Here is a 20,208-nt window from a genome sequence, read left to right as displayed (position 1 = left end):
GAGACACGCATTCCCAGCGCGGCTTCGGGCCACCCGGGAGCCTCGCGGCAGCTCGTTGTCCCACTTGGCCACTGGCTCCGTGATCTCTTGTCACCTCCCGTCTCACCCTCCTCGCTCCATCCTCCGCCACCTCATCCACAGCCATCTGAGCGAGCGCGCCTTGGAGAGCAGGAGGTGCTGCCCCAGGCTTCAGGGCGCGCCCTCCAAAGGTCCCCAGCTCGACATTGGGGGCCCCCGCGGGCGACAGCATGGACACCAAGCGCTGCTTCGCCAACCGCTTCGATGACTACCAGGGCAGCCTGCTGGCGGGCCAGTGCGAGGAGGCAGTGGCGCCCTTGGTCACCTCCACCATCGAACGCATCCTTCAGGAGCTGCCCCCGCTGGGGGGCGGCGCTGAGGCTCGGGGGGCGACGGCCTCGGGCAGCAGCTGCCAGGGGGGTCTGTACAGCGGCGTGGCCGGGGTGGCCTACATGCTCTACCACGTCTCGCAGAGCCCGCTTTTCGCCGCCGCCCGGGAGCGCTACCTGCGCTCAGCCAAGCGCCTCATCGACGCGTGCTCCCGCGCGGAGGAGTGGGGCGAGACGGACGCGGACACCCGCGCTGCCTTTCTGCTCGGGGGCGCGGGCGTGTACGCGGTGGCCACACTGGTCTACCACGCCCTGGGCCGCTCCGACTACGTGCAGCCCCTCAGCAAGTTCCGGGCTCTGTGCGCCGTCTGCGCGCCGGTCTCCTTCCTGGAGTGCGGCTCCGACGAGCTGTTCGTGGGCCGCGCCGGCTACCTGTGTGCCGCTCTCGTGCTCAAGCAGAAGCTCGCCCAGGAGGTAAGACGCAGCCCCGGCCGCCGGAGGGCGCTCGCCCGCTGCCCGCGCCCGCGCCCTCGGGGTCCGGCTTGCCCGGACTCCTAGACTCCTGCAGCACCACCCAGCACCCCTATCTCTTCTTTGTTACTTCTTTGTCTGTGAGCTGTGGTTGCCCCCCACTCTCTCTCATGTGTTACTGCTCTCTCTCTCTCTCTCTCTCTCTCTCTCTCTCTCTCTCTCTCTCTCACTGTTTCTCTGTGTGTCTTTCTCAGTCTCTGTGTCTCTCTCTCTTGTCTCTCTGTCTCTGTGTCTGCCTGTCTCTCTCTTCCCCTCCCTCCCTCTTTTGTTGGATTACCTGGCTTTGTGTCTTACTCCTGTTTTTTTTTTTCAGTGAAGTTTGTGGAATCACTCCAGATCCCCCTTTGCCCCATAGCTTTTTAGGGGTTGACCTTGTGGCCCATAAAAGTGAGTGTTTAAAAACAAAAGGGGGGTTATTATTATTTTTTTTTTGTTGAACTGTGCTAGCAAGAATGCCCTTGAACATTAGACTCTTAAAAAAGTAGTGAAACTTTTAGGGCGTGATGTGCAGGAGGGTTGCTTTGGAGCTCCTGGGCCTGTAACCAACAGTAAGCTGGCTGTGTATAGGTCCGGTGTGTATACTGTATTATTTACTATTAAATTCATCCTGTGACTCATAATGCCTGTGCATCTGATGCGAGTGTGGTCTTTTAAAATAACTAAGTGTAGACAGAAATATACTCAGGTTGATCAAATGCATTTTTTAAAAATCCATCTCAAAGTCAATACTTAGAATGACCCTTTGGTCACAGCATTTGTGACAGGCAACTTTGGATGAATAGCTTTTTCAGGGGCTCCTTCAAGGCAGTTCAGTCTCTCTCTCTCTCTCTCTCTCTCTCTCTCTCTCTCTCTCTCTCTCTCTCTCCCTCTCCCTCTCCCTCTCCCTCTCCCTCCCCCTCTCCCTCCCCCTCTCTTTCTCCTACACACACACATACACACACATGTTTCTTCTGAATTGCCTTTGAATATAGGATGTCGATATTAGAAAAAATGTGCCAATTCTTGTGGTGTCGAGGGAATTAAAATATAAATAAAACTATGACGCATCATAGTAACTAGAACTGAAAGAGAAGCCCTTTCATTCATAATCTACTGGAACAATGCACTGTTCTAGGTAGGAAGTGACACATTTAACTTGGCTTGAAATGGTGAGAAGAACATTTGAAGAAAAAAGGAAAGGCATATGAAGCGCCTTAAATGTATAATTAGCTGAGATAAGTGCACAAGCAGACTTGATTTTTTTTTTTAATTTACAGCAGGTGAAGTTGATTCAAGTGAAGAAAAAAATCGCTAAAGGAAAAGGATGCATTGAGCTAGCAAAGGGCCTTGTGACAAAGTTGTCTTGAAATAGTTTGCTCTGCTTCTGAGTCATTGTTATCTGCTAGCTGTTTCCCAAGGGCCCTTCCTGTTGTATACAACCATTTAGAAGGCCACCAAGAGATTTACATATCATTTGCATCACATTTGCATCCGCTTCCCAAACCTTGCAGTCCAACATTTTCCCTCAGTTGCTTTCCTTAAGCCCGGTTCTTTCTCCTTTTGCCCATGCCTTCGAGTCTTTTCTCCATGATAGAATGGCAGAGTGGAAAGTCAACCAAAAGACCAGGAGGACTCTGCACAGAATCTGCTGGTCCAAAAGCAGTCTAGCTGTAGCCCGGCACCACAAGACCATTTGAGATCTTTCTCCTGCCCTCCTGTGGAACGATATCTTTTTGTTGTAATCAAATTGAGCTTCTCTGGCTGCTCCCAGGAGATGGAGCAAGAGAACATGCTCCTAAGATTTTAAAAGAACAGCTTTTAATTTGTTAGATCCCTTACTACTAATGCTGGCCTAAGCTTCAACAATTTAAGAAATTCAGGCTTTGAACGTGTAGGGCGGGGACCAGCACATCTTCCCCTCCCTAACTCCTTGCCAGCAACCAGCTTTGATCCAGGAACCTTGATTAAACTGAATTTCTAACTCGTGTGTCATTTTTCTATAAATAATCTGTCATAGTGTCCCAGCATCTTTTGTATTTCATTCAATGTCATTTACATTCACCTTCCTCTGTCATTTCCCATAGTTGTCACCCTAGTTTAGATCCTTCTCACATTATTTGACACATCTGTGCCACGTAATAAGTAATGGGATGAATGAATCACTCAACCAGGATGTTTTCCCCCTCACTAAACCACTCATCTGCCATTTTAAAAAGCTAGCTTCTTCAAGACACTTTCATTACGTCATTTTCCTGCTCAGCATCCTTCAGTGGCTCCCTATTGCCTTCTCTCCAGTGGCTTCCCATTGCACACTTAAAACTGCGCCACTTAAAATGTCTGAGAGAGCCTCGCATGACCAGGCCCACTTGCTTCTTCCTCACTGTTCAGGAGCCTTACCTGCCTTCTGTTGTAGACATTCTCTTGTCTCAGGGTTTTTGTACTCTCTGTTCTCCCTGCCTGGAACACTTCCTCCAGATATTTTTATAGCTAGCTCCATGACCTTGGATAGGCCTTTCCTTACTGAGGCATTTCCTGCCAGCCCTATTTAGAATTGCCCTCCTTCCCTTCTCAATTTTACTCAGTTTATTTATGTCTTCACTAATTAGACTATAAATTCCATAGCATGGACATATTTGTGTCTTGCTGTAGCATCAATATTAACATAGTGCCCAGCATATATATATATATATATATATATATATATATATATATACACACACACACACACACACACACAACTTTTTTTCTGTATTGTTGCAACTTTTGTCTGTGAACTATGTGGCTTGCATTGCCAACTTGCCTTTAAAATGGCATCTCGTTTATCAATATTTCCCCTTATGCTAGTGTTTCTGTTTAAAGAAAGCATTTCCCACTTCTGGATTCTCAGTAAACATCTGTTGAATAAATGAATTGGATAAATTATAGGTTCTTACAAATTTTTCTTCAAATCAAACCGACCCACAAGATCAGTATTTTTGAAAAAATATTTTGCATGGGAATCACTCAAAGATCTTGTCAGCCAAATACAGGAAAACTCTCATATATATTATGAACACATAGTAAAATATAGGGGAAAATTCTGATTCAGCCTTGGGGTACCGTCTTTTAGTCAGCATATCTAACAAGTCCCCAGGTAAGACTGAGGTGGTTGATTCATAGATCACAATTTATGAATCTGTATGGGTTTGGCTGTCTCTCCAGTCATGTCTATTTATTCATGCTGCAACCTCTCATTGTATGGAGTGTGGTGGGTTGATTTATGGGACTGTAATTTAGAATGTTCATTACAATATAATACTGTGCTTTTGTTATAAATTCCCACAGAGAGGAATCTGTCATAGGAGGTAGAAAGAATTAATTGTGTTTCTATCTCACAATTGATAAAAATCAGTGTAGTCTTTGAACTATGTCTTGTGACTGATGCATTTCTCACTTTCTGTTGGCTTCTAGAAAGCATAAGGACTGAATTTGGATCACATGCCTGAGAATACAATGTTTTATATATTTTCATATATCAGCATTTACCTCTAGGTTTATCTAATTGGTTCCATCCTTAGATTACTCTTCTCCCTTTCACCTTAAAATTTCCATTTGTGTTGCTTTAATTGAGAAACATTTAAAATGTGTCATATACAGAGAGAAACAAACATAGACACTGAGTTACTCCATCTACATGACATGTTCCAGTGAATTTAGACCTCCTAGAAACACTTAAGAAAAGTGGGTTTGAAGTATATAAGGCACATAACCATACACAGTGGGTCACTGAAGTCCCAAGAAACCATCCCACAAATACTTTCAATCAGCCTGTTCTGCCTTCTACTGGTTGGTGGAGAATAAGGAGGGAATGGTAGAGGGATTAAGGGAGATCTAGGACGCCAATTAAAATAACGTTGTCACTTGATGATCCTAGACACATGAGCCCTGGCTTCCACATTTACAATTGGATTAATAAAAAAATCTATTTTTTTTTTATCTTTTCGAGACAGGGTTTCTCTGTGTAGCCCTGGCTGTCCTGGAACTCACTTTGTAGACCAGGCTGGCCTCGAACTCAGAAATCCTCCTGCTTCTGCCTCCCAAGTGCTGGGATTAAAGGCGTGTGCCACCACTGTCCGGCTAATAAGAAATCTTAAAAGATCAAATAAGCTGAGCCTTACAAAACAATTTTTCATTGAACTTTTTTGCCTTTTATTTTTTCAGTCAATGCCGCTCAGGTTTTTGTCGTTATACCAAGCACTGTGGTAGATTCCGGGATTTTGTGGTGAGCAAAATCAACCAACTGATTTGATTGTTAGAAATTATCTGAAGGAAGTAGCTAGGAAGAAAGGGAGAGGAGCAGTCAGGTTCGAGAAGGCAGAGCTGCTGTTGGGGAATGGATGGTTGGGATGCTCCTTTGTGACGTCTTAAAGTCATATTATGTCTTAAAACTGGAGCATGAAAATTAAGTGGCTGTCCTAAGAGCAACCATTCTGGCAGAAGAACCAGACAGGACCAAACTATTCAGGTTTAGAGGTCTCAAAGAAACAAGAGTAAGAGATGAGGAAGTTCAAAGGCGTGGCAGGCTCCCAACTGGAAGGAAATTAAAATCAGATCCCTTGGGGACAAGTAAACCAAAGTTAGGAGCTTGCGTTTCTTTTGTGTTTAAACAAGGGAGTATATTGATCTTTTTTATCTTTTGAAAAAAATCACTGAGAGTTTTTCTATGTTGAATAGATTGTCAATATTAAGAATGGTAAGGGGATAAGGATGTAGCTCCTGGTAGAAGTAGTATGTGTGATCAGTATGTGAGGAGCCCTGAATTTGATCTGTAGTGTGAATGTGTGCTCGCATACTTGCACACACAGACACACAGACACACACAGACACACACACACAAACACAGACACAGACACACACACACACACCCCTGTAGGAGGTGTTTATGTGACTTTTAAAATCCTTTTTGTACCAAGAACTCCTTTGTCAGTCTGGAGAGCTTTCAAGACTTCTCAGGATAATCTTTACAAATTAAAACTTAGAACCACAAAAACCCCAACCAGTCAAAGAAAAGAAAAGAAAAAACCCAAAGCATTGCATTTAATTCAAAGATCAAAACATTAACAAAATGTAATTAACACATTTGGATTTTTTCAGCGAATCTTATGATTATGGTAGTTTTGAATCAGGAGTCAGTGATATCTTCAAGAACCTCGGTATGATACACACATATCTGTGACTTTTGGAGGTGACAGCTACAAGTATTACTGGTGGTTGTAGTCTGAATTTTTAAAAATTTATTTTTCCTTTGAGACAGAGTCCCTATAGGTCTAAATGGCTTGGAACTTGTTATGTATATGAAGCTGGCCTTGGCTTCCAGAGATATGTCTGCTTCTGTTTCAAGTGTTGAGATTAAAGGCATGTACCCTGATACTGGGGCCAAACTTGTTTTGGGGTTTTGTTTTGTTTTATTGGTGGTTCCATCGAGGCTGAGCTTGCTGGCCTTCGACTAACTGTGTAACCTAGACTGGCTTGAAACTCGTAGCCCATTTCCTACCTCAGCCTCCCAAGTGCTGGCAACTACAGGCATAAGCCATCACACCCAGCTTACATTTGTAGTAAAAGCAAATGCTCAGTGAATTAGTGAACAAATGTGATTTGATTTTTTTCCCAGACAAAGGGACTGTTTTGGAAGTTGCTATGATAGCCTAGATAAAATGCTTGGCACATAGTAGCTATTTAATAAAAGTAATGTTGGCCCTTTTTGCTCCTACTAATGAATAATCCAGTGTAGTTCTGAATATCAGGTAGAAAAATCATATTCCCTACAAGATTTGATCCTCCTGCTGTGATTTAAACATTGCAAAGATCTCAGTTGGATCCTCGGCATATCCATAAAGCAACTTCTTGTGAACAGCTAGGGTTTCCTGAAGAAGCAGAGGCGCAAGGATCACAAATTAGAGTCCAGATTCGGCCTTTGAAATCTCCAAGCCCACCTCCAGTAACATACCTCTTCTAACACGGTCATACCCTGCAATCCTTCATAAACAGTTCTACTAACTGGGGACCAAGATTTCAGACATACGAACCTATGGTTGTCATCCTCATTCAAACTACCACATCTGGATGCTTTTCTCTGAGAACAACAGAATGACCAAAAAATCGATTGACTCCATATGCGGGGGTACACAGCCATAGTCCCAGCACACAGCTGAAGCAGGAGAATCACTTGATCCCAGGAATTGGAGGCCAGCTTATGTAGCACAGTGAGAGTCCTATCTCAAAAAGAAGGGAAAAAAATCACATACTTACATGAAACACTAAATTGACTACTCAGGTCATATTTAAATATTTATATTATTGTACACAGTAAAAATAGAAATTAAGGGAAAATGTGGTTGGACTAAGGACAGCATTCATGAACTCATTTAATGAAAAAGCTTAGAGTCATTTGAGGTTGTTTAGGCGACCACTATTTTCACCTTTATAGTCAAGATGGGCTGTACCCATTCTAAGCACCATGCTCTTGTATAACTTAAGTAGAGGCTTGGGCATGGGGCGGGGCAGTGCCTGTAGTTTTCTCAGCACCTATTTTTTTTTTCAATCATATGTTTCATACAGAAGACTTCCCTTTCTGACTCACTGCCCATCACTTGGTCTCCGGCCAGTTCTAGATTTAGGGAAGACAGAGAGGGCTAATTGTCTTTCATTTCTAACCTTTAAAATTGGACAGAGTTTCTGACAAGAAAGGAGAGAGAATGAAATGGCTTTTGGCAGGTTCCCAAATGGTCTGCCCTTTGGCTTCCCTTGGCATGGTCTGTCTGTGACTTCTCACCTTTACCCATTCTTGCTTCCTGTTGTTGGTGTTTCCCTTCCCTTGCCAGGTCACCTCTATGTGCCATGGCAAATGTAGAGTGTTTTAATTTTGCTGTTCGTTAGCTATTAATCAAACATAAGCTATGATATTAATGTAATTAAAATGTGTGCTAGTAAATATTGGAAATGTATTTTATAGCAGAAACTATTCACGTTCCTCTTTCTTTCTTTCTCTCTCTCTCTCTCTCTCTCTCTCTCTCTCTCTCTCTCTCTCTCTCCTCCCTCCCTCCCTCCCTCCCTCCCTTCCTTCCTTCCTTCCTTCCTCTCTTTCTTCTTCAGGTTACATGTAAAGGTTTATTATTATTATTTTAATTGAAAATAGATTCTAGTCTCATACAATCCATCTCAACCACTTTCCCCTCTCTCCATTCCTCTCAATTCCCTTCTTCCCCAGATCCACTCCCCCTCCATTTCCCTGCAGAAAAGAGCAGTCCTCTCCAAGAGACAACAACCAAACAGGAAACAATAAGCCAAAAGCTCTCATATGAGACCAGGAACCAGAGGCTGGATAGCCCAGGGACCTAGAACCAAGCATGACTGGCAAAAAAGACAAAAAAAATCAGTGAACTAATTCTTAATTAAATTCTGTTACACTCATAGATCACTGCCTTGCCCAGTTGTCATCCCTTCCTCTGGCATCAGATGGAAGTGGGCACAGAGACCCACAGCCAGACATTATGTGAAAAGAGTCTAAATTGGAGATCTCCATCAGGCCCCTATTTTCTTAATTATTATTGTTATGCTAATATGGCCAGATCAATGAAGCCATATTAGCATATAAAAAGAGCTTTCTGAGAACTAATAATTGTTAAGAATTTCCTTTTTTTACTAAAGCTTATTTTGTAAGTGTGTTTTCTTCACTTGCACAGATAATATTTTTAATTCATTTTATTTCCAAGTTTGTGTGTGTGTGAGTGTGAGTGTACGCTTATATGTGTGTGTAGGTGCCATAGGAGGACATAGGGGTTAGATAGCCCTTGATCTGGAGTTACAGGCAGTCAACTGCTTGATTTGGGTGCTGGGAATGGAACTCAGGCTTGCAGCAAATGCTGCTGCTTTTGTCCTGTACTTTCAGGCATCTCCTCAGTCCACAAATGATCATATTATATATGTATCTGTAGCTTGTTTCTTTTGTGTAATATACTTTACACACACTTGTTAATCTTATAAAGAAAAATATCTATTTTTGGTTCTACTTATCTGTTTATTTTGGTTCTATTGGGTTGTAACATAACTTAACCTTATTGATGGACACATAAATTTCCTAGTTTCTTTTTTCTTCTATCACAAATAGAATAAAAAGAATATACATATATGTGTTGTGTATACACATATAAAATACAAACACATACTATATATGTGTGTGTGTGTGTATGTATATGTGTGTGTCTTTACCTACTTTTGCAAACATGCATGTAGGTAACACTTTTTAAAGACTGAGTTAAAGTTAACACAAGTTTTTTAATTTGCTATACATGATCAGATCATTTTTAAAAATTGTTACTTCAAGGGAGGTGAGGTAGGAAAATTGCTGCAAGTTCAAAGCTAGCCTGGGCTACCTAGCGAGTTCCAAACCCCATAGCACTTCATGATAAGATTCTATCTCAAAGTACAAAGCAAGCAACAACAAATCCATATCTACAATTTTCATTCCCACCACCAGTGTTTGGGGACACCTCTGTTCTCACATTCTTTTCAATAGACGATTTAATAGAATCCAATGGGCATCTAACTAATGAGTATAAAATGAAGATAGGCGTGTCTATGGAAGAAAATGAGTCCTATTATTGCTAATTCTGAACCCGACAATACATAGGTAAAGGATATGATGAATCAACACGTTTTTAAAAGCAGGTGTGTATTGCACACTCCCTGTGTGAACCTTAAATATTGGCTTCAAGTGACAGCAGCAATGGGAAAGCCGGATTATTATAGGCCAGGCCCAAGTACTAACAGCTAGATTATAGACCTGCCAAAATAGTGGGACGAGCCTATGGGCCACAATTTAAATCGTGTGTCACTTACAATTGAGTACCCCACCCCACCTCGAAGGTTAAAAGGCATAAAAGAACCTGACAGTGCATAATCACTTATTTCCATACCCTGTTGTAAGGCATTTGAATATATTATGTTCCTACTGTTTGTGTAGTAAAGTGTAGTTTTATTTACTTTAAAATTTTTGCTTTATTTTTAAGTGCCAAAATAATTATTTACATGTATCAGGTATTATGTAATATTTCAGTACGTTGTGAAATGAGCAAATGGGGCTAATTAACACATCTATTACCTCTGATACTCTTGTTTCATTGTGAGAGCATTTTAAATCCACATTTAAGCAATTTTCAAGTATAAAATACATTAGTATCAACAATATGCATTTGCTGTGCTATATTACCAAGCTTCTTCTTCTGATTAAACTTATTTCCCTTTCCCCTATCTTCCCTTTCCTCTGGTAACCACTAGTGACTATATTCTATATTTCTATGAGTTTTGACTTTCTTGGAATGTGTGCACACACACACACGTGTGTGTGTGTATGTGTGTGTGTGTGTGTGTGTGTGTGTGTGTGTTGTGTGCATGTGCATTAATACTATTAACTACCTTACAACATGGGCACCATTACTATCTTCCTAATACCCGGTGAGGAAACTGAGGCTCAGGGAGGTTGAAGAATGCACAATTGGGCAGTGGTAGAGGTGAGACTTGAGGCTCCACTAGTTGGTTAGTGAGTATTTGCTTTTTTTTTTTTTTTGGTGTTTCTCACACTTTAGCATGACACAAGCTGAGACTATTGGACAAAGTTAGGTTTGGGATTGATGAGTTTATTGTGAGACTCATAACGCTGTCTTTTGAGAAAGTCTATGTGTACTGCTCCCACTGTTAATCTGATGGAGCAGTTGTGAATACAAACAGAATCTTCCAGTTTTATGGGATTTCCTATCTGTTGACTTCCCCCAACTGTTGTGGTTTCATCCTTTCTCCTTTATTAAGAATCACCCTCTTCCATGGGTGCTGTAATATCTGCTTTCTACTTTTCGGTTTATGTTGAAGGGAAGATCACTGAATAGCACAATACCTGACAAATTTAGGCTTTCTACTAACTGGGTGAATGAAGAACTGATGGAAGCTCGGACTTTTTCCTATAATAAATGTCATTTTCCATTGGATACCGAATGGGTTTTTTCCCTTCTTTCAATACACTGTGTATGGTGAAGGGAACTGTGTAGTTATTTGTGTGTGGTGCGTGCGTGTGAGTGAGCGAGTGCATGCGCGTACAGAGACCACAGTATTGCATCATGCTGTTACCCTTCTGCTTATTCCCTTGAGGGCCTCTCACTGAATTGGAAGCTTGCTATCTTAGCTAGAATAGCTAGCCAGTGAGCTCCCCGGACCACCTGTCCATACCCTCCAAAGCTGGACTTATAAGCATATAACTTTTATGTGGAGCAGGGGATTCAAATTTGGGTCCTCATACTTGCACAGCAAAGACCAATTATTATTCACTAAGCCCCAGAAGGTTTTGTTCTTAAAGGGCCTAATTAGCCACATTCTAGAAAATTTGCATTATTTAATAACGCCAGAAGAGGCTCTTTATTATAACATCCCAGATTAAATAGAAAACATGTGCTCAATACCACTTTCCATTTTAGAATTGTAAAGTTAATTTTACCTGTTTGACAGAAAGTACTACTTCTCCCTCAATAAAAACTAATATTGAAGGCGATTGGATAGTTTCCTTTTAATTATTAAAACTTTTTTGGTGCAATAATCTAACAGACATGGTAAAATCATAAGTGCTAAACAAAACAACCCATTTAGGCTTAGATAAAATTTATAGTTTTTAATGTATACTTATATATTATATATAATTAAATCTCAAAAGTATTTTTAATTGTAATTACTTTATGAGAGCGTGTTAATTTTGGTTTGTTACTGAATAAATTTGGAAAGTAAACACAGTAAAATCCTTTTAAGTATACTAAAACTTAAATGTACTGAAGTTTACCAATAACAAACTGCCAGTGTGATATAAGAAGACAGTTTTTAATGAAACTCTAGTAGATTTATCAATTTCTGCATGTAAAAATGATTGATTATATTAATTTTTCATTAACTTCCTTACTAATTTTCCTTATGTAAAATTACTTATGTAAATTTACTTATGTTGGTTAATATAATGACTTCTATTGGTCATGTGACTTGCTGATACATATTACAGAGAGGATTTTGTCCAAGTTTAAGAGACATTTTTAATATCTCACATAGAATGGAAGTGATCCCTTGGTTAAATGGAACTAATCGTCTCCGATATGTCCAGTTGTGTTTTACCACGACTTACTTGCACAGACTGAGCTCTGACCTACAGTCTTTAAGTACACAATCCCTTGAATATGTGGTTTGTTTCAGAAAAAATAACCAACCAAACAATGCTTGTTGCTTTCATAAAATTTCTATCATCTGTCTATCTGTCTGTCTATAATTGTGCAATTAATTTTACTTGTATGACAGAAAGCACCAGTTCTCCCTCAATAAAAACTGAAATTGAAGGTGATTGAAAATTTTCCTTTTAATTTTTAAAAGTTTTATCTCTCTATATATAATATAATCTTTATATATAATTTTAAAACTAAACTATATACATAGGTACATAGGTATCTAAGTGCTATTTATCCTGTTCTAATTATCTTCTTTGTGGATTTAGTTACTAAGGAAAGCTGCAAAGCTAACAGACCACTTGTACTTAGGGTGTTAGCCACTAGGGCAAACTCAGCTTTCATGAAATCATCTAATCCATTTGTTTTGTATAAGACCAGACTTTTCTTTATGAATAGCTTCAACCATTCAACAACTCCAACAATGAATGACTGGCTTGTTGAAGTGTGAGTATTGTTATCTGAGTCATAACAAAACTGTCTCCAGGTAACAGATAAAGTCTTACAAGACTTCACTGGTGAGAACATCATCTAAATGAGAGGTGGCAAAACAAATATTGGCCATGGCATTAATGTGCAGTTAGATGTTACTGTGTCTATCTGCTGGCTGGTTTCTTTGCACGGAATAGATTCCAGTGCTCAGTGGTGTGTTGAAATCTGGTGTCCATGGCAACCAAAGCATCTCTGCTCTCCAAGCAAGCACTGTGGGGACCAGCTGAATCTCCCTCTGCTCATACAATGACTTGGGGAAGGAAGTTCATTCTTAGCAGGTTTTGCAGATATCGAACTAAGTTCGAAGAGATCCAAAACACAGTCCGAAGGGGAGTATTATCCTCAACATAGACATTTATTTTGTTGTTTAATTCTTTTGGTTATTTTGAGACAGAATTACTGCATAATTCTTGCTGGTGTTGAACTGTGTTGGCCAGGCTGCTCTCAGACCCATAATCCAGCTTTCCAAGTGCTGTGATTACAGGACTGTGCCATCACTCCTGATAAATTTTGATTTTCAAAAGTTTTTTTTTCTAATTTGCCTGTGTAGCAAAAGGAGTTATACATGAATTACAAATTGCAGCTGTTGAAATAGGTTGGAGTCTCAGCAAAGGCGCTTAAATGGGGTAGTTAAAAACAGGGCTTTCAGATTCACTAGCTTTGGGATTGAATCTTGGCTTCAGTGCATCCATTTATTGACTTTAGGTAAGCTGCTTAGCATTTTCAAGGCTTAATTTTCTCATTTGCAAAGTGTAATCCAAATAGCACTGACCTCTCAGGGTGCTGGGATGAGCCACTGAGGATATGCTTATGTGTTTAAAGAGGATCCTCTAGGTATAGAGAAGGACCTTGTATGTCAAGCATTCTTTTATGGTTGTTTTGAATCTCATCCGTAATGTGAAGGGAAACTCTGTTGTCCAAATCGTACAAGTATGTTTTTTTTTTTCTGACATTCAGGCAATCTGTCTGATATTCCTTGAGGTGGTTTTTATAGCTGTTGTCTCCTGAATGGCAATAGCAGAGCTTTGAGATTTTTTCCACAGAGGATGCAAAGGGCTAGAGGGAAATATCCTGTGCTCTGCCACACAGGAGATTAAGCTGAGCTGCTCAGACAGATTATGTGTCAAAATAAATTGAGTGCCTGAGCATCACCCCTGAAATATGAACCTATAAGGGTTATTCTGTCCTCTGGGGGGAAAGGCTCTTCCCTTTTTTAAAAAAAAAAAAGAAAAGAAAAGAAAAAAAGAAAAAAGGTTACTTACAAACTTAGTACAGGCACTGGGATTTGCTGTGTCCCCAGAGGAAATCATCTCAGTGACATGAAGCTACTGTCACTTGCTAGGAAAATGATGTTGGGATATTAATTTCTTGTCCTGCTCATCCCCCAACTTTTCTTTCCCTCTGAAACTCATTTATTCCTATGACATTAACTCAGGATTTCAAAGGAATTTTGATAGTTGTGATTTGTTGAAGTGACATCTTCAAATAACTTTCCCATAGCAAGTGATCCAGACCAGTATATCCAGCAGCCTGTTTTGGAAAAGGATGATTACAATTAATGATTCTTTCAAGGTGTTTCTTCAGCCTCTAGAGAGAGAAGGGAATTGCTTTTGTAGTAATCCATGTTGTGATTTGTGTCGGAAAACCATAGTGCAGTTCATTATTTAGAGCGATAATCAGGCTTTCAGTACTAACAACTACTCTACTCATGATTCCGAATGGTGACTTTTCCTCATCCATAATCAGTGAGATCCTATATGTACTCATTAGTTCTGCTTATGACCTTCGGTATCACACCAATTAAGTCTAGGTCTTGGCTTTAATACCTGTGTTGGCCTGTTATACTTTTATCTCTGAGTCCAGTGCTTCTCACAGTATGTGTCAGAATGACTGGAGGGGTTGTGAAACATACATGGCTAGCTCTCTCCCCACACTTTTGACATAGTAGGAATAGAACTGGGCCTGCGAATTTTTACATTTATGCTCCTATTGCTGTTAGTGGTTTGTAGAAGACATTTTGAGAAGATCACTAGCCTAAACTTGTGTAGGCATGTCGGAGATGTAGGAAGTAGATGAAGACAGTGCTACAAACTTAGTGTAACCACCAGAAGATACTATATGCTAGCCACTATGATACATGTATCACTTCTTTTACAAATAGAAGTTAGGTCATAAAATAATCATAGCGTGACATGCAAATGTTCATGCTGAATTAACATTCAGGCATACCTAGCTATTTCGTCAGGTCCGCTCGAGTCACACTGTCAGCCATGCATGCACTGAATCAAACAGCAAGTTCAAAGAGTATGTATGGCATTCAGACTGGAGAGAAAAAAGAGCCCCAGATACTGATATTTGGAAGAAAACTCTATTCCAATGTAATTATAGATGCATTGCCTTGTCACCCAGTCATAAAAACCACCAACAGCACTTTCCATGCCCCAATTCCCTTCTGAGGTTTTAACATTGAAATTGAAAAAGCAACTGTCCTCTAAAAGGCATTTGAAGAAAACATTTGATCTCAAAAGCAGTTGCCTTAATAAAATAAACAAAGAAGCTGAAAACTTGGAGGAAACAGGTAATTCTGGGAATGTGCTACAATTTAGGCATCCAGAGGTCCATTTCTAAAGGCTTTGTCCTCAACTGGTGCTATTGAAAGGTGATAGAACCTTTAAGAGGAAGGGCCTAATCAGAGAATTTGGTTGTTAGTTGGGGGAAGAGTTGTCCTCGACTGTAATTTTGAGGGCCAGCCTCTTTCCTTCCTTTGTCTGGCTCTGAGGTGAGGACTTCATCTGTCATATGATTTCAACATGTGTCACCACACAACTGGTCCAAAAGCATCAGCCCATCAACTATGGCATGAAACCTCTGAAACCAAGGCCAAGTCATTTCTGATATTTTGCTCCAGTGACAGCAAGCTCACTAATGTCGAGGAGTGTAAGAAAACTCTTAAGTGTCTAACAGTCCCCAATGTGCAAATTGATATTGTCAGAGGGGAGGGTGACCACATGTGGAGAACAAAGCAGGATGTTATTAAGAAGAGCAAGCATAACAGAAGAGATCTCTGAGAAATCAGCAGTCTTAGCTGTAAAAAAAAATACTTCTATTGAATGGTTAGAATATTGTTGAATAATGCCCCCAGAAGTTCAACCCAAAGACAAACACAAGGAATTAAAATGGGAAGCGTATGCCAATTTTGATGAGAGAAAGGTCCTCATCCTGGCTGATGAGAGAGGGAGAGCTAATTTTCTTCGGGAGTTGGCCCTAAAAACATATGTACATATATGTAAAACTAAATGGATTCAGTAGGTTGTATACATACATACATATATACATATATATGTATATATAAACAGTTGAAGAAGAAGGTCACAAACTTGAGAGGGAGAAGGATCATAGGGGAGTTAGATGAGGCAAAAGACATAAATACAGTTTTAATTAGAGGGAGGTTAGAGAGTAGAAAGAATCCATGGTTTAGATAAAAGGCTTAGATTTTTGCCTCAAATGAGTTGGAATATGTGCAGAGAGACGTAGAGCAGAGGCCTGTTAATATTTTGGAAAACTGCTGACTGTCTTAGATTAGCTGTCTGATTTATTTTTGGGAAATATGACTATTGGGGACATTTTTCTTTATATGGAGTGTTAAAATCCTTCCACAATTTATTCTGTACTTCTCATTTATCCTTTTCACACTAAGAAGTTTTTCAAATAAATTTTGTTATGTACAGCTAAGATATCCAGTACAATGCTAAGGAATAGATATAGTTAAAAGTTCATTAAGCAAATTAGCTGGTCCACTGTGCTACCATGATTACCCTTATTTTATTTTATTTCTAATGTCTATTAATTTTTATACAATATATTTTGATTATATAGCCTTCTCCAAGTCCTTCCAGACCCATCTGCCTCCCTACTCACCCAATTTAATGTTCTTTACTATTTTTTTGTGTGGCAAAAACTGTATCAGATATACTGTCATCTAGCACAGATCTGAAACAGTATAATTTTATTATTACCTGTAGGTTTGCGTCATGTACGTTAGTTTCTTCAGCTTTAACATACATAGCTTTATATCTGCCCAATAGTAAACCAATATTCTCGAACTCCATATATTACATACTGAAGCCATTTATAAAAGAATGTTGTCAACCCGTATTTAATTTCAGAACTAAGGTTTCCTATAACACTTATATTCTTAAAAGTCACAATCAATTAAGATTGAATTAAAATTATGGCATTTCAATATTTTGAATTACTTTAAACCCTTTACCAATTTAACCCTTCATATGCTTTAACATAAGATTATGTCTTAGAGATGTACTGAGTAAAATCATTAAAATAAATGTATTAAGCTTTTACAGGGGGGATGTCAAGATGTTTGCTAAAATAGTTAAAAGGGAAGGGGCAGATGATTAGGATACAAGAGTCTTTGAAGCATTTATGTGACACACAATGAAACAAAAAGTTTTCCATATCCATGACTCAGATGCTTCAAAACAAAGTGCTTACAACCCATTCTACTGGTGGTAGCTAATAATTACATAAGTGATATATTCTGAGATACCTTTTGTTACTTAAGCTATCTTATGTAATTCTCATGAAATCTCAGGTTAGAAACTTCTCTCATTACTAGAAAATATAAAGTATTTGAAAGAGCTTAAATAACATTGCCAGGATATATGAAGTAAGAAGTAGGATAATTATAACACTTATTGCATAAGTAGGATGCTTCTTAGATTTATTTTCTCCAACTTCATATATATATATATACATATATATATATTCATATATATATATGAATCCATTGGATCATATTAACTCCCATTATCAATCTTTCATCCCCCTCATCCTCCCACCAACCCTTTTCTCTTACCCATAAAGTCCTTCTCTTTAAATAGCATACTTTTGATAGGCGCCAACTAGTTGGGAATCTAAGAAAAACAATCCTACAAATCAAGACAGACCTCTGTGCTTTATGGTCTCCCACTGAAAAGGCATTGAGTCAAGTCTAGAACCCAAATTCTTCTGCACTATTGTCACCTTTTTACATCATTTCTCTAATTTGACAAAAATGATAAATGCAAATTCCCATTCCTTGACTATGTCAAGAAATACCTACTAAATGGCAAACAATTGGTTTTCTGTTTATTGAGAGGGACCATTTAGAACTATTAAAACAATCTGAAGATTTAGGACCAAATTAGTTGTCTACAAAAAATGTTTTCAGACCCAAATTAAAGGCATTTTGGTACAAGAGAGATTTCTGAATAGAACACAGAAAAAATAATTGGTAGTAGTCTGGTGGAGAGAAGCATCTTGCTTGCACACATAATTGTAAGGTGGTAAGTCATTAAGCAGAACGTTTCCAACATTACATTTCTTCCCTGATTTTCTTTTACTATTTTTCTTATACTACTTTTTTTCTTTCTCAATAACTTAGCTGTCCTTAGTTGTTCTTTTGTGTGTACTGCACGTACCACATGTGTGTTCCTGCTGCGTCTCCTAGGGAGCCTTTCCTGCATCATAGATGGGACAGCCCATATTTTCTGCCATCAATGTTTCACTGCAAATAGAATAATATCTGTACTTATTTCCTGAAAGAGGAAATAAGGCAGATGAAATGCTTTTCATTTCATGAAACCTAATAATGCCTTCGAGACTGAGTTGACCAGTGTCGAGAAGGGAGTCATATTTTCAATCTTGCTCTTCACCAGCTCTTTTCCAAAATGTGTTTTTTACTCTTCGGGACCTGACAGCAGAGACACTTAGGATTCAGTATTTGAAGGACACAATTATTGGTTGGTCATGAACACTGTCATATTTTCAGTTACGATCAGCGTTTTGACAGTCACAGGATGGTAAATTCTGCTTTTTTTAAATTGTAAAATGGGAAATGTGGTAGCTTGTAACCCATCAAGATGATCTACTCATACCTTTCTGTGCTAACAAATACAACTGTGTGATTGTTAACATGAAGAACACCATTTTAAAAAGTACGATTTTGGATTGCACAATGCCTTGCATCTAAAAAGCTTTTATTTTGCATTTTAAAATAATCACCATTATTCTTATATTCATGCAGGTGATAAAATCCTGTATGTGTTTCTGGACCTTTTTCATTTACTCTTTTAAGGTTTGCATTTGACAAACTGAACACTGACAGAACAGCAATTAGAGTTTCTGCTTTTTGGTTTTTGTTCTAACACTCATGATTTGAGAGAGAGGGAGAGGGAGAGGGATAAGGAGAGAGAGAGGGAGAGGGAAACGAGAAAGGTAAACTCAACGTAGAAAAATTTGGCTTTAATTTTATATGAAAGCATCAATTCCCTAAATGGTTGTTAAATATGAATCATACATCACAAATTTAAAATCGATTTCTAGTAATTTTCCTTGCACGGCAAGCCAAGAAATGAGTATGTAATCACACCCTCCCGACAGCGATTAAACAAAGACCTGAGCAAATGCTTAAACCAGATGTTTAAAGAAAACCGGACATTCAGACTGTTTCTTGGGTACACGCTCACTTACTATTCCTGCACTTTAGTGACTTGAGCTTTAATTAGCTTTTTTTCAGTACCTACAGTTTGACCAACAGATAATTCACTATCACTCGTATGGAAGTATTCTTCCCGTTGGTGCAGGTAATTTCTTCGAGGTTCTAGCTTTAACTAGCAGTTTTCAACCTTTGGGGATCTTGTAGTTTACATTTGGCAAGCTGCCTGCCTGTCCTGACACACCAAAGGAAAGGCAAAGACACAACAATATCGTTCTATTTGTTAATGTTGATTTATTAAAGAGGTTTATTAAAACGATACTGTAATAGTTAGCTGCAGCTGTCACCTTGACACACATCATGAGAGTCACCTGGCAGGAGACACTCAAGTGATGAACTGCCTCAGTCACATTGGGCTATGGCCTTGTCTGTGAGGCCTTGGTTTAATTGTAGGACTTCCCAGCTAACTGCCGATGCGATGTTACCCTAGGCAAATGGATCTGAGCTGTGTAAGAAAGGTAAATGGCCTTACTTTTTCTTTGCTTAAGTATACATATAGGATCTACTTTCACTTATACATTTATTTCAGAAGTAGGTTTATGAATATATTGTTACCTGTACAAAATCTTTCACACACACACACACACAGGTACATTAGCAAAGCTGGAGGAATAAACCAGTAAGTACTATTCCTCCACAGTTTATGTTTCAAGTCCCTGTCTTGAGCTCCTGCCCGGGCTTCCCTCAATGATGAACTGTTACCTGTAAACAGAAATAGACTCTTTTGCCCCTTAAGTTGCTTTTGGTCACAGTGACAGAAAGCAAACTAAAACAGATACTCTGAGTAGCATCTTGTCACGAAGTTCTGTCAGTTTGGGAATTAAGATGCCATGAATCACCAAAGATTTCTTTGTTTTTGGCTCTGCCAGCCTCAGTATGTTTAGTAAACATTTAATCGAAAACCCCCTTTGTTATGTGTCATGCCTTTTGTATCTGCAGATTTATATCTTTAATTAGTTTCTTCAGACATCGCCTCTCTCCCATTTTAACAGTTTCTTCGAGATAATAATTTACATGACGT

General features: G+C 39.3%; 1 protein-coding gene across 2 annotated transcripts in view; it reads left to right on the top strand.

The window, feature by feature from the left end:
• The first annotated feature begins 248 nt into the window (after positions 1-248).
• Lancl3 (LanC like family member 3) overlaps positions 249-20,208 on the top strand; it is a 149,563-nt gene continuing 129,603 nt past the window's right edge. For both annotated transcript variants that reach the window (XM_052171219.1, XM_052171220.1), the window contains exon 1: positions 249-821. In XM_052171219.1, coding sequence (XP_052027179.1) covers positions 249-821 — 573 coding nt within the window. The remainder of the gene's footprint in view (positions 822-20,208) is intronic.

This window comes from Apodemus sylvaticus, chromosome X, assembly GCF_947179515.1.
Source record: "Apodemus sylvaticus chromosome X, mApoSyl1.1, whole genome shotgun sequence".
NCBI classification, from domain to species: Eukaryota; Metazoa; Chordata; class Mammalia; order Rodentia; family Muridae; genus Apodemus; species Apodemus sylvaticus.
The sequence above is the reverse complement of the archived record's forward strand: the minus strand, read 5'-3'. Positions and strand labels throughout refer to the sequence as shown.